The following is a 14,765-nucleotide window of genomic DNA, read 5'->3' as shown; positions in this document are numbered from 1 at the left end:
CTGAACTGCTTCAAAGCAGGTGGGGAAAAAAAAAAGTCACACACTTCTCAATTTGTGTGATGGCTAAAAGTCTTCAAGGCACCAGTTAAACAGCACTAAAGCCACACAGAAGCCACAGTTTCTATATGACTGTTAGGAATCTGCTACTACTCTTACACATCTGATTGCATTTCTAGTCTTAGAGAAAAGGTTACTGAAGCAATAGATACAATGAAACATTCAAGTATAAAAAGAAGGAAATTAAGTAGGGTATTTGTTGTTGTTTTTTTTTCCAGCATGGTCCAAAGCACTACAGTTTCTGTAATATTCCACTTATTTTTGAGAAAGAAATTTTATTATGATAACTTTTCTGTCCTGGGGTGTACAACAGTATCTTGGTAGGTCAAGCATTTACTGAGGGTCAAATTATGCATTTTCACCAGGATCATGGGGAGTTTGCATTTACCCAGACCAAACCATGGCAGACAGGCCATCACACTAGGAGAGCTAACAATATATCTACACAGATGGTTTCCTCATCAAAAAGTGTGTAACTTCTGTTCTCTAAGTCACCATGAGGGCACAGAGCAGAAATAAAATGCTTTTAGTCTACCCCTGCTATTTGTCATAGGGCCCCTCTGTTCTATCATGCTTTCTGACTTTCCTTTCTTCTATAGGAGTTTGTCTTCAGGTTTGCATCAGCATCATTTTTTAGATCTTGCTGGCTTCCCCCCAAAAAATATCCAAAACCAAGCAAATTGCAAAAACACCAAACACTACTAAACCGACCATTAGGTAACCAGTACTTTATTGCTGTCTATAGAGAAAGAGGAGAAATGGGATGTTTGGCATCAGGCACTAAACCTACCTTTACTAGCTGATGCACTGGGTACAAAAGACTTTAGGGTCTGCTCATTTCTATCTCTTTTGGGTGAATGGAATTTTAAAAAGTTGGTCTGTTAAGGGCATCTAGGGGTCTGATTCTTTAAATGCAGTTCCTCATAGCACAGTGATTAAAATGGACATAAAAGTTCCACTGTGAACTTGTGAAGAAAATGCTATAATTCTAGAAATACAGGAAGTCTGATGAAGATACTTGTCTGCCACTGTTCATATTTTGCACACACTTCATGGTTATTGGAGAATGTATTCACAACAAAATCTCCAAGCACTGTAACTAATCCATGTATATTCAAGTTTGTGACATTTTATAAGACAGCTGAACTTTGAAGAAGTCTTCCAGCAAAGTTTTGTTCAGATCCTAGAACAGTCCATTAGCAGGTGAAGCCAATACCTGCATTGCTGCCACAACCAAACCTCATGCATTACCTGCTCTTTAATAACTAATCTCTAACTCATGAGATCATTAGTAGCAGCTTGGGGTGCTTTATTAAAAATACCATTAATAAGCCACTGAAGACAATCATTATTTATAATAATTCTTTCAAAGAGTTTACAAAGAATTCACAGGCATGAAGTACTGGAGTTTAAGTCAACATAACTTGTTTCCCTTAATCACTGTAATATCCAATACCCATATGGCTTATCTTTATTAAGTAAGTGTGAAGACTGTACCACTAAATACATGGAATATGCCAACAGGGCAATGGCCTGGATCCTCCCCTGGTGCAAATTGGTGAACACAGGTTAAAGGCTTCCTTGCTGGCATTTCTTAAGATTAAGGAGCTGGGAAAGCTATTGGTTTGAAAGAAAAGAATCAGTATGATTTCAATCAGAAGACAGAAAAAGCAATTTACCTGAAGAAGGTGACAAAGAACTGCACCAGATCCATGATAGTGTTGTGCTGTGAGAAGGCAATCTGTAAATAAAATAAAATAAGAAGTAAATTACAACATTTTCAAGAGTCAACAAAAGTCTTTCAAAAGAGTCAACAGCTCTTTTCAGTCTCAGGTTTTATGGCTCCATGGATGATTAGTTTCAAGTGTAATTTCAGTCGAGTGTGCACACACCTGTATTTACCACAAAGTGAGAGGAGCAACTACCTCCCATGTCTGTGCCTGTGTCAAAATACAAGCAATGGCAAACAGTTTATTGAAGAAAAGTTAATAGAAATACCTGTGTGAAACTTGCTTGCTGTGAACAATGAAAATTACATGCAAAATGCTAATAAATCATATTGATAGAAATTGTCTTCTTTGTAATCAACTATTTCAACAACTGGCATTTTCCATTTTATAAACAACATTGGAAAAAGTTTCAGAATTTATAAAAACCCATCTTGTGCTTAAAATTAATACATTTAAAATATTTTTAACTGTATAATATTAAAATGAATGCATATTTTAGTTTAAAAACCCCTCATACAAATCTGGTGCATAACAAAACAAACAATTTCAAAGCAAAAGCAAAAACTTTAAAAACAAAGTTAACAAATGCCCTTTAGGCTACATTTTTACAGCCTCACCAGAACATATATTAGTTCAATTCTTTACTGTAATTTTTCACAAAGATTTTATAATTATCTCTAAGAGAGGATATACACACAGCTGCACATTCACACTTGCATGGAATAGAGCCTATAATTATTATTATAATTACTTTTTGCTAACGTTAAGGACTACATTTAAGTTATATCTACAAATAACTTTAAGTTCCTGTCTTGTTCAGTGTTTCATAGTGTATAATTATCAAAATGAAAATATACAGAATCTTCCCCTTCCAATTGCACAAAGTGTTTGTCTAACTATATTCCCTGCTCATTCCAAGAATTGTTGGTTTTAGAGGTCTTTGTGCATTTAAGATCTGATCTTAAATGGCAGTTACACAAAATTAATCTGATTTCCTTTAGCAGTTGATTTGTGAACTTTTGAAATGACAACTCACAATACTCAAGATTTTTTTATTATTTTTTTTTTAGAGAAAAAATACAATATAATAGCATTGCAATGGTGTTAGTGTGCCTTGTGTCAGCTAAAAACACCTAACCACAGGTCAGGTTACTTCAGGTCTAAGGAGGGAACAGCATGTAAACTACATCATTCCAGGAATCAAGACCATCAGGCAAACACATCTCTTAAGAGACAGAAAGGTTCGTGAAGAAAAAGCTGATGGCTGATAAATGAGAAGCAGTGATTGCTCCCAAAGCATCACTGATGTGTCTATCTTTTCTTTCTGCCATACTCAAGCCTTCAAAAACATGCTTTAATAAAAGAAAACCCAAACCTAATATAAAATCCTAAGAAAACACTTAAAGTCTTTTTACACTGTGCGACCTACATGGAAGAAGAGGCATTGTCACTGCTGGCACAACTTTTACAGCAGTTGAGGACTACAAGTCAGATAACAGGCAAAATATGCCAGAGAGCACTGCATACAAGAATGGATTGCACTCAGCATTTAATGATGTTTCTTAATTTTTTTAAGCATAATGTAGGAAACAAACTTTACATTGAATAATGATGGATGACACAGGTCTGTTGAAACAGGAACAACTTTCAGACAGGGCTTTTTCCAACCTTCAGAAGTTAAGGTCTGCAGAAACAGGTTATTTCCCTTCCCTCCCATCTACGCAACTCTCAATCCCTCATGGCATGTCCACCTTGAGACAATCTTGAAAGATTAACTTAGGGACATCTTCCATGTGGAAATAGTAAGTCTTGACTTAGAATTTTGTGGCTTAGTTTGAAAAATATGTGTCAAGAAGCTGTCTCTGCAATTCTAAAAAAAATCATCCGGAAAAAGGAAAATTAGGCACAATCAAAATTCCAAACTTGCAGCAAATATGAACCTAATTCATTAAATGGTTCATACATTCAAATAATGGACACAAAAGCCAGTTTTCATCTATGCTCCATTTCATGACATTATCCACTGTCATAAGCTTCTGTCTGCTCAGGCTTTCAGTCAATGAGCAAATACTTCCATTAATGCAATTATTTCATCTTCCACTGTTAATAAATTAAGAATGAACAAAAAGGAGAAACTAGAATGGTAAAACTTTTGTATAGTGTCTAATTTTTAGACCTGGAAACATAATACAGTAAGATAAGACATAACCCAAACTAAACTGCCTGGACTGTGCTGATTACGCACACTTAAACCCTACAGAATTATTACTTCCTTCAGTATCATTAAAACTTTAATTGAATTTCTCCTTGGATAAAACTACTACACACTCCCACATGGGTACTGTACATGTTCTGAAGTAAATGACATGGAGAGTGACTGGACACAAAGATTAAATCACGCTGTGTCTGTCCTCTCTTCAACTTTCATGAGGGACTCTTTTTGACTGAGGCAGCTTTAGGCAACAAATATAAAAGAAAGCAGAGGAAAATATTGGTGATAATTGGTGTGATAATTTGGAAATAGAATGTTAGAAAATGTAGATACATAATAAAATTTCATGTTTATTATTGGTTGTATAAAGTGAAGTTTAGATAGATACTTTGCAGAAACATGACTGCAGAGACCCAAGCATAAAACATTGTAAAGACATTATTATGTAGTATATAATAATTGAGTGGAAAAAACTTATGGATATCTTTAAACTCAGTAAATATGTAATTACTGAAGAGGGAAAAAATATATGACTGTTCTTTCACATTGGACTTTGAATATGAAGACTGACATGCATCAGTGGCAGGCAGATGGTAGGAAACTGTCTTTTTACTAACAGAAATATTTAACAGGCAAAGTACAAAAATGTATTTCATTTTTTCCTGGGAAAACAAAAATTCTAACTGAACGTTGCAAGAAAATGATAAATTTACCAGCAATAAATCCAAATTACTTCTGTCTAAATTAGAGAAATACTTAACACTTTCACAGGGAGGCTAAAAATGCCACACATTTATTCTATAGTGTGAATCTAGTCAAAACTAGTCAGCTAGTTTATAATGATCAGCAGAGATATGAAGGCACTTCATACATGAGTGACTCTGGAACAGATGTGGGACTCATAACATGGAATAAATTACCCTGTGGAGCTGCCATTTCTCTCTGTTAACAACACAGAGAGTGTATGATTAGTTTGAACTATAGATCTAATGTCAAACTTAGAATATAAATAATGTTAGGTGAGATAAATTTCTCCCATAGTTTCTAAGTACTGATTGGGTATTTATGCAAAATAGCTTAAAGCTAAAATAGAAAAAAGAAATATTTCTCCTTGCTGAGACGGAATGGTCAGAGAAGCAACATGGAGCTGTTCCTGTTGGCAGGAGCCTACTGCTTCCACTGTGTTGGTGCTGGGAAAGAATTTATTCTAATGTCAATAAGCAGCCCTCCCAGATGATGAGAATTAGTGATGGCAAAACTTTCACACTGATAACTTCAAGAAAAGCAGAGTCGGAATCACAGCCTTTGCGTCAAGATTTGATTAACAGCTTCTACAGATTATCTCTGCATGCTGAAGTCCTGCGTCTCACAATGGCATACACTAGATTATCCAAATGCCCACCCTTTTCTTTCTCAAGTAATACAGTAATTACAGGATATTATTTCAACTACTCAGAGTCAGGAGAGGCTGAAAAGGAGTCTAAGTTTGTATTCAAGTGAGATGAATGACATTTTAAAAGAAGGTTTTTACAGGTGAATTTTTTCCAACCTTGCACTTTGCCTGTTAAATTCAACATGCATACACCAATATTTTACTGCTTTATGTAACTCTGTACTTGTATACACATACAAATAAATGTATAACACACTGAAAAATCCCTCAGTTAATAACCTCCAAGAAGGGAAGGAGACAATCTGTCATCTACTTTCATTCAGATGCAAGATATCTTCATAATTATTAATACAGGTATTAAGACATTGAAATATTTAGTATCAAAGTCAATGAGAAAATGAAATAACATTAAAAAGCATAAACAAGGTTGAAAATACATTTTTCATAGCTGTCCTGGTTTGAGCCAGGATGAAGCCAATTTTTCTTTTTACTGTTTTTTTTCCTTCAGTAAGCTTTCTTGTAACTAGCAACAGTGTGTTCTGCTAGGCTGATAAGACAGTGGAATGTTTTTCTAACTACTGAGGCTTCAAGGCCGCACCTGCACTCTGCCGGCTTAGACACTATGGGGAGATCTGTGACCCCCCCGTAGGAGGCTGAGTTAGACAGACAGCAAAATTGGCCAAAGATATTCCATTCCATATATCTACGTAAGCTCAGAGGAAGGTCAGAGAACACAGAAGACAACTTCCTTCCTTCTTCTTCTCCCCTTCCCTTCCGTCCATGGCCGGCGTCCAGGGAGGACTCTGTTCATCCGTCTCGAGCTCTCATAACCCTCATCACTCTGTGCTTTCTCCAGCAGCAGCTCTGGGATTCCTCGGGACTCTTCCCAGTTCAGGGAAGTGCTGTGGGAGTTGCTGGGGTGGGGGGAGGCGAGAGGCTTTTGCCCATAACTTAATATATCTGTATATAATTGTATATATTTTCTTGTATGATTCATTAGTGTTTTAATTAAAGCTGTGTAGTTTAGTTTTCAATCCAGCCAAGTCTCTCCCTTTTTCTCTCTCTCCTTCCCTACCTGGGTGGGAGGGGGAGGGGATTGAGAGCATTGTTGTCAGACCTGAGTCAAACTGTGAAAATAGTGAAATTAAAAAAAAATAATAATAATAAAAAAAAAAGTAATTGACACAAAGAGCTGTTGTACCAAAAAGATTTTAGACAAAAATCTTTGCAGGATTGAACTGTCCTATAAACTGAGGTGAAAGAAGATGATTTCTAGAAGACATCTTCTGAAACATTGTTTTTAAAGTGCCTAGCTAGATTAAATGGACAGGCAGTAAAATTTAATACAGAACAGAAGGGAATGGAGTCAGGGAGCTTGTCAGGCAGAGTTGAATGACTACATTCCACTACAAGAGAAGCATTGCACAAGGATGTAGTTTTGTTGGTCAAACTACGTTAAGGAAAAGCCATTTCTATCACCACTAGAATCAGATTTCTCTTTCTCTTCAGTTTTCTTGTTAGGACTTCTTATTATATCTTATTATGACTTCATAAACTAGAGTCTCCCACATTTATGGAGTGTGCTCTTATATCTCAGTTTCAGAGTCATAGAAATGTGGACTGGCATCTCAAGCTCATGTTGTTCAACTTCCCACTGAAAGCCAGGCTACTATCAACACCAGATCTGGTCAACAGTGTCTTCTTACAGATAAGTTTTGAAAACCTCTAAGGATATATATTCCACAGCCACTCGGGGAAACTTGTTTCAATCCAGCACTGCATTATTTTTTTCTAATGTTCAATCTTACTCTCCCAAGATGCCACCTGTGACTACTTCCCTTGCTACTACAGAGAATTTAGCTTCATCTTCTCCATAACAAGCCCAAGCTCCACAGCTTCAACCTAGCTTGTGTGCTTCAGGGCCCCTAAGAATCTTTGTGACACTGCTTTGATACCCTTCCTAAACTGGGACACCAGAAATTGGAACCTCATTTCATATGCAGCCTCACCAGAGCTGAGTAGAAGGGGATAATTTTCTTCTAATGAGGCCTCATACTTGGGTATTGTCTGAACTAGAATGAGAGCATAATGTTGGCTAATATTCAGGCTGATGTTAGGTAATACCAGTCTGAATAGGGCTCTGCACTTCTTATCAGACTTCATAAGGTTTATCTAGGACCAATCCTGAAACTTCCTAAGGCTGTCCCAAATAAAAAAATCTTTTCAACATACTAACCCCTCCCCCTCCAACATCAAGCCACGTTCGTCCTCTTATAAATAAAACACGTTTAACATTGACAATTTTCAAAGTAAAATAGGTTCTTGGTCCTTTTCAGATCCTCGAGACACCTCCTTTTTTTGTTTGTTTGCTTTTATCATCTGTAGAAGCTGGTAACAGTAACAGCTACACTAAAGATAAAACAATGACAACTGCACGATCATTTTCAACCCTCTTAAAAAAGAATTCCATGGTCGTCTGACCTATAGTGCTATCCTTGCAATTCACGTTCAAATAAACGTGTGTTCAGGTCCCTTTCTGATTCACTCCTATTCAAAAAGCAATCTCCATTCTGACAGTGTAATTTAGATTTTTTTCCTGTCAAACCTAAATAAGCTCAAGCACAGGCTGGTGATATTGCATCTAAAGGATATGAGAAACTACCTAGGTGCTGCAGGGAAATATTTTCATTCTCATCTAGTGTAGTGTGATCAATGGGCTTGCAAAACATTAAGAAACCTTGTCCAAAATAGAGAATCCTATTCAAACAACTGGCAGGTACTGTGGCTCCAGAACGTCCTAATAAGTCAAAAGTGTAAATTATATTTATTCAAAAACTAAACATAGGAAATCTTCAACTTTATACATTGTTTATTATTCTACACAAATCAGTTGCCCGCACAATTTCCCTCCCCAAAGTGCTGTGTATGTCTGAGGAAAAATGGTTCAACTGAACCATTGCATTAAAAAATAGTAACATGATTCTCATTTAACACAGCAAAAGTGAAGTGTTATTTCTTCTAAAAAGAGATTCTAAAAGATACCTCCCTCAAATGCAAAAGACCCATATGATATTTTCATCAATGTCAAAATGGAATTAGTGGTGTAAGTTTAAATCTGCTGCTGCTGGCACCCTGCTATCATGTTGCTCTGTCAAACTGTGGCTAAGCTGATGAGGCCATTTAGATTTCTTCCAGGGTTCTCATCATATGCAGGAAAAGGCCTCACCACTACCATAAAACAGTCACTTTAAAAGTCACATTTCTATAATTATTGACATGATGGGATGGCTATTTGAGGTGTCTATTGTATGGAATCCACTTTAAAAGTAAAATTTCCTGGATAATGAAGTCAGAACAACAGTGTCAACACTACTGCATTCGGGTATATTCAACTTTATAAAGTTGTGTGATGAATCTGAGATCATCCCTCTGAGGTGAAAGGGTTACTTCACAGCAATTATTGTAAAACATGTGGCACAGAACTCTACCTCACAGAAAGTTAAAGAAAAGTAAATCTCTGAAACTCAAGAAATACAAAGTTCCAGTACACACCGGTCGGCACTGCAAGATCTCATCATTCTCTAGTGAACCTCCACCAGAGCACTGCAGGCACTGCTGGAAGAGCCACCAAGCTGTATCTTCTGAGGTTGGGCAAAAGTTTCTAACAGAACAGCTAAAGCAAATACCTGTAATGCCTGACATGCACCGAGCCACCCCACTCACACTTGACACACCAGCCTGAAACCACCACTGACCCCTGACTCGGGGAATCCTTCCGCAACATCACACACACCTACCACTGTCTGCCATCCAGCACATGTGGACCCAGAATTGTACAAAAAGAAGAGGCTGTTGTGCTCATTAGTTTCCGCAGTGCAATCAAGTTAGCATTGAATCAAGTTGTCTACATTTATTTTTTTTAATGGAAATACTCACAAGCAACCTGTGGGAAGTGCATGCAAAGGAGAGGGGAAACATAATTCCATGGAACAGAAAATGTCTCCTAAAATGACACACTTAGGTCAGCATTCCCATGTCTGGTGCAATGCATCTCTGCTGTAAACATGATTACATTAACTCCCCCACTTGCTCCCTACAGCCTACAGGAGAAAATTAACACTTTGAGGATAAGGCTGCAGATATCTTAACTTTGATAAGTCTGTAAATCCTGCTCTTCTGACCTAAGCAAGGGGTACTGGATGCTGGGGAATGATATGCAAGTGTCAAAATATTATAGTTATTTACATTTGTAGGCAGCTAATAACCTTGTACTTGACTCTACTAAAAAGCATCCTGTTCAAACGAGTTTAATTTACAAAGCTATCCAGACCACTTGGCATAATTTACCTTTTATTATTTATCAATATGTAATATGTTTAAGATGTGGATTATTAAATGAAAAAAAAAAAAAAAAGCAGCAATCAGATCAAATTAGCAAAGAAGAAGAACTTTTCAGGAACAGGGAGCTCCCTGAAGAGTGGTCATAGAGCAACTGATTCTGGATTTTCATTTCAATTATTGGATTTCAATTTTACAGCGGAGTAAGTAAACTGGAGTTCAGAAGCAAGTTACTCTGAACAGAAATCTAAACAGTGGTGTTGTACACACCAGTGTACTCAAAGAACATCTGAGATTCAAGTTAAAATGTCTGAGGAATTTAAAGTGAATGGTTGAAAGTATTTTCGGTTTTTAAAGAGGTTAATAGCAGACTTGTTTCCACAATAAGTCACATTTAAACCTAACATCAAATACAGTCTTTATTTGTGAAGAGTGAATTAGTCATTTGTGTGTCACCTCACAAAAAAAATGGACCCTGATTTTATATTAATTTTAAAAATGAGAGATATATGCAAGGAGATGCAGCTACTTTATACAGTTAATCTGGTAAGCACAAAGCTAACAACCTGAAAAACACTATATTGCTCAAAATACCAGTGTTCAGATTTCTGTCCTTCAGGCACTTAATAAGAAATAATAATTACTGATTACAGAAACAAGAAAACAACTATTTTTGACAAGTTTCATATTAAATAAGGAATAAATTACTTCAGAACCGATTATTTTTTTCCTCTATTTTTAAAGTAATTCAATTTCCTTTAGACAAGGATTAGAAATGGGATTACTCAAAACAAGCCAAGTAAATATTAGGATTGCAGTATTTGGGAACTGAGATATCAATGACAGAAGACTGTTCTTTATTTCTTGAAAAGACTGATTTTTTTAACACAACTGGTTTTAAAGAAATCAGTGTGGATTTATTAGTACACAGAAATTGCACTTCCAAATAAAAGCAGAATTCTTGCATGCTGAACCTTTTTGGAAAAATGTTCTATTGTCTTTCTTGCATGGAAGATATTTTTCAACTTTCGTTAAAAAAAATTAAAAATCTACAACAAACTATCTGAATGAGATGAATGTAGAACTTAATATGATGACTATAGTAATTTAAGTTCATGCCTATGTTAATGTGTAGAAATACATATAACAGATAGGAAAAATGTGCTGCTAAAAAGGATATTTTTTTTTTCAAAATCTGCAAAGTCTTTATCTTCTTAAATATACAGTAGAGCTGGTTTTGTCAATCTGCTATTTAACCCACTGGTTGGTCTTCAGTCTAATAAAAATGGTCATAAATGTTTTATAGGACCATAAAAGCTGATTTAAAAAAAAAAAAAGTGAAAGGTTTTTGTTAATTTTAATAATCAAATACTTGGTTAGAAAAGGCAAAACATGCATTGAATTTTGCATAAATATCATGCCATTCAAAATAATGTATGTAAACGTCATTTGTAAGATGCCAAGGAAAGGGCAAAGCCTTTTCTTAAACATGAAGAGAGTAATTTCCCAAAGTTTATTGTTATAAATGTAGAGCATGTTATAAAGCTGTTGAAACTGTGGAATGAAAATTTTGTATTTGCAATAGCACTTTTCTTGATTACAGTGGATTAGCATATTTATGAGGTTACTCAGCCTCAGGTTTAAATCCACAAATCAAAGGTTTATATCAGTGTGGGTAATGGATTACACAGAAGTCTATGGCCTACGATATCCCAAAGGTATCTGTCTTTCAGAAGATTTATGTATATAACACCCCTTTGTAGAAACTACATTTTCTGATCTTTTGCATGGTGCTTGGTGGTTCCCCTCTCTATGTGTGAAACAACCAAAAAGCAGCATTCCCATTCAGCAGAGAAGTTCAGTGATGTATTTCCTTGTTCCACTCCTCACCTATTGGTAAAGCCATGAAAGACAGAACCTTTAATTCCACTGCTAGGAGAGCAGAAGTCCTCGTGAGCATAGTTGAAACAATTAAACTTCTGAAAAGAGGAAGGAATCTGTATTCTTGCAGCTGTTTAGATACAATACTTGAATTTTGTTCATCCTGTAACAGCTGTATCATAGAATAAACATAGAATTAAAAAAAAATAGCCTCACTTCTTTTTCCAGAGGTGAATGCTGAGTACACTACTATTAATGGTAAACACCTACTGATTCCTTTTGACTTCAGAAAAAGCAGAATTCCAGAGCAGAATTCTAAGACAAGATACTGAAATGCCCAGTCCTGCCTCTGGTGAAAGATTAGAATGGCTCTTTTGGGTACCCTATGGGTACCCATGTGAAACTTTAGGATCATCAGTGTGAAATGATGACAGATGAAGACACAAAAACCTCATTAAACTGTACAGAGAAAATGTCCATCAACTTTGTTATTTCAGTTTGTTATTGAACCACATTAATAGCAAGAGAAACTGGGGTACACAGAGGATCCTACGTGAGTCAGTTACATGTGTGTGCATGAGAGTGAAGATAAGAGGACACATATGGAATGAAATACACATTATATTATTTAGAATATCCAACCTAAACAACGAATCAATTTTAAAAAAAAAGCTTTCTGTATTTTATATTTACTCATCTGAAGGAAAAGCGTAGGGTTTTGCATGTAAGAGATGGTGTTCACTCATCTAAGCAAGGACAATTCTAACATATCTGTGGCTGAAAGAACAACAGATCAGACTAATATGAAAAAATTACTTCAAATAAAGTGGAAGTGGTTAACTGACCTAAAAAACCCTCAGCATCCTCAGAAGGAAACTGTAACACATCAGGAAGAAAATGAGTTTAATGATCTTCCTTGAAGAGGTGATCAAAATCCAGAAAGTGACAACTGAGACTTTTACAAGATAAAATGAAAATTAAATGATGAGGATTAACAGAACACATTGTGATCCAATTTTGTTATGTTAATTTCACTCTCTTTCATTTAATTTTTATCCCTCATTTGAAGCTCCCTATTATATTGCAAGCTGTAATAGATCTGAAAAAAAAGCAGAGACAACCGACAGCTCTAGATTGTACTCAATATCATAATGCTGTAGAGTCAGAGTGACACATCATTGATATATCACATATCAGTGAGTGATAAGATATGCTGTCAGATGCAGAAAAGCATTTGTAAAAGATGCAAAGAAATGTGTAATGCTACTAAGCAGGAGCCTTAGATGTCTTTTTTTTTAATAACTTACAGTAATTCAGTGGGGAAAGGTCAATGAGGAACTGAATTTCAGGAAGATTCAGAATGATGTAAACCAAAGAGAAGAACAGGACCTGCTCAGCTGAAACCAATTAAAAAAACAAAACAAAACAAACAAAAAAAAAGGCAAAAAACAAAACAGACTAGCTGGGCTAGCAGTTTGGCAATGACACGATGAACTACACTGGTATGTAATGGCAACAGTCATTTCCACAAAACAACATCTCTGACAAAAGCTCTACAACTGAAAAACAGAAATGATAGTGTAATATATGAGCTGTATCACCTGAAACTGTGATCATGAAGACTACTTGCAAATTGCAGAACAGGCTGTTCCCACCTCATGGACAAATAGCAAGGCACTTCATTCATATTCACTTTAATTCATAAATGTCTTAGTGATTCAGAAGGAAAAAATATTCAAAGTTCTCAGCACTGAGAGTACTTTTTAGTCTCTCATTTTAAAAACTGTATTTCAAAGTATATTTTCCAAAAGCTCTAATTGTTTAATTAGGCATGTCCAAATGAAGAGTAGTCATTAGGGTGCTGAACAACTTTAACAAAATCAAAATCCAGAGAAAATAAACACTTTTTCTGCTAAAGCACTTCATGCTTTCAGAGAGCAAAGGAAAACACTTTTCAGGAGCACTATGTAATTAAAATGTTGGCCTGAACTCTGTTGAGACATGGGGGTAGTGACTTTTGTTTTCTCATGCTAAATACTTCAGACCAACTTAAGGCAGAAGAATTACAATCTGCTTTTGAGGGCACTTGTTCACCTACTGAGATCTTTTTCATTTTAGTAGGAGCACAGAAGGTGTCTGCAGAGCAGAATGTGATCCCAAAATAATGAGTAACATCTGACCAAAAAAAGTACATGAGTTGGGGCAAAGATCCCACATGAAAAAAACATTCAGAGAGAGAATTCAGTTTGTGTTACACAGATGAATACTTTGGAATTCTGAAGCACTTACTTTGCTTTATCCATTCTATATGGCAGGGGACCTAGAGAATGAATAAGAAACGTACTTGGAAGAGAAAGTCAAGTAAAGTTTGGGGGTCTTCCAGCCTTTCTCTATGCTTCAGTAAAAGATTTTAAACTTTTAATTAGGGACAAGTTTGAAAAATGCAGTATGTTAACTTCTAGGAAATCTTTTTCACAAAACATTGTTTCCTAAGAATCAAAGCTGCAGAATCTAGATCTGCTTGTCCTGCATGAACAGCCTTGGGCTACTCAAAGACTGATTTTAAACACACTGTATAAAAGATTAAGGGTATTAAAAATTCAGCACCTGCACAATTCGTAACAACACTGCGAGAGGGAAGGCCTTAAATGTACCAGTTGAAGGAAAGACACCTACACAAGTGAACACATAATCAGACACCAGAGAATCAAATTGAAGTAAATACTTAAAAAAGTATCAGTTATTCACATTAATTTTAGGCAGAATGTCAGGAAAAAATATCAGGTTTTCTGCAGAAACTGAGGAAATTTGAGGTTGCTACTTGCTCAAATAGCTACTTGTTTTGACAAGGTTGTTACTGGCTGAGCTAAAAACCAAAACACTTTGAACAAATTTTAAAGAGAAAAAAATTTACTTTTCTAAAATGCAAAAAAGGGAAAAGTTTTTCCTTAAAAAAAGCTGAAGTGAAAGCTTGGTTTAACCCTGAGATATTTTACAGTTTTCGGAAAAAAAAAAACAACAAAAAAAAACAAACAGAAAAAAAAACAAACAGAAAAAAAAACAAACACCAACCCACAAACAATTTCCCCAGAAAATCAACGTATCTGACAAACAATAATTATTGCACTCTATGAGCCTGAGGAGGCTTTTGTAA

General features: G+C 35.8%; 1 protein-coding gene across 1 annotated transcript in view; it reads right to left on the bottom strand.

Annotated features, from left to right (window-relative positions):
- ATRNL1 (attractin-like 1) overlaps positions 1-14,765 on the bottom strand; it is a 454,560-nt gene that overhangs the window by 234,194 nt on the left and 205,601 nt on the right. Inside the window, exon 25 of the mRNA XM_010003956.1 lies at positions 1,737-1,798. Coding sequence (XP_010002258.1) covers positions 1,737-1,798 — 62 coding nt within the window. The remainder of the gene's footprint in view (positions 1-1,736; positions 1,799-14,765) is intronic.

Source organism: Chaetura pelagica, unplaced genomic scaffold (genome assembly GCF_000747805.2).
Source record: "Chaetura pelagica isolate M959 unplaced genomic scaffold, ChaPel_1.0 scaffold248, whole genome shotgun sequence".
In the NCBI taxonomy this organism is placed as follows: domain Eukaryota; kingdom Metazoa; phylum Chordata; class Aves; order Apodiformes; family Apodidae; genus Chaetura; species Chaetura pelagica.
Note: the sequence above shows the minus strand (reverse complement) of the source record. Positions and strands in the feature narration are given on the sequence as shown.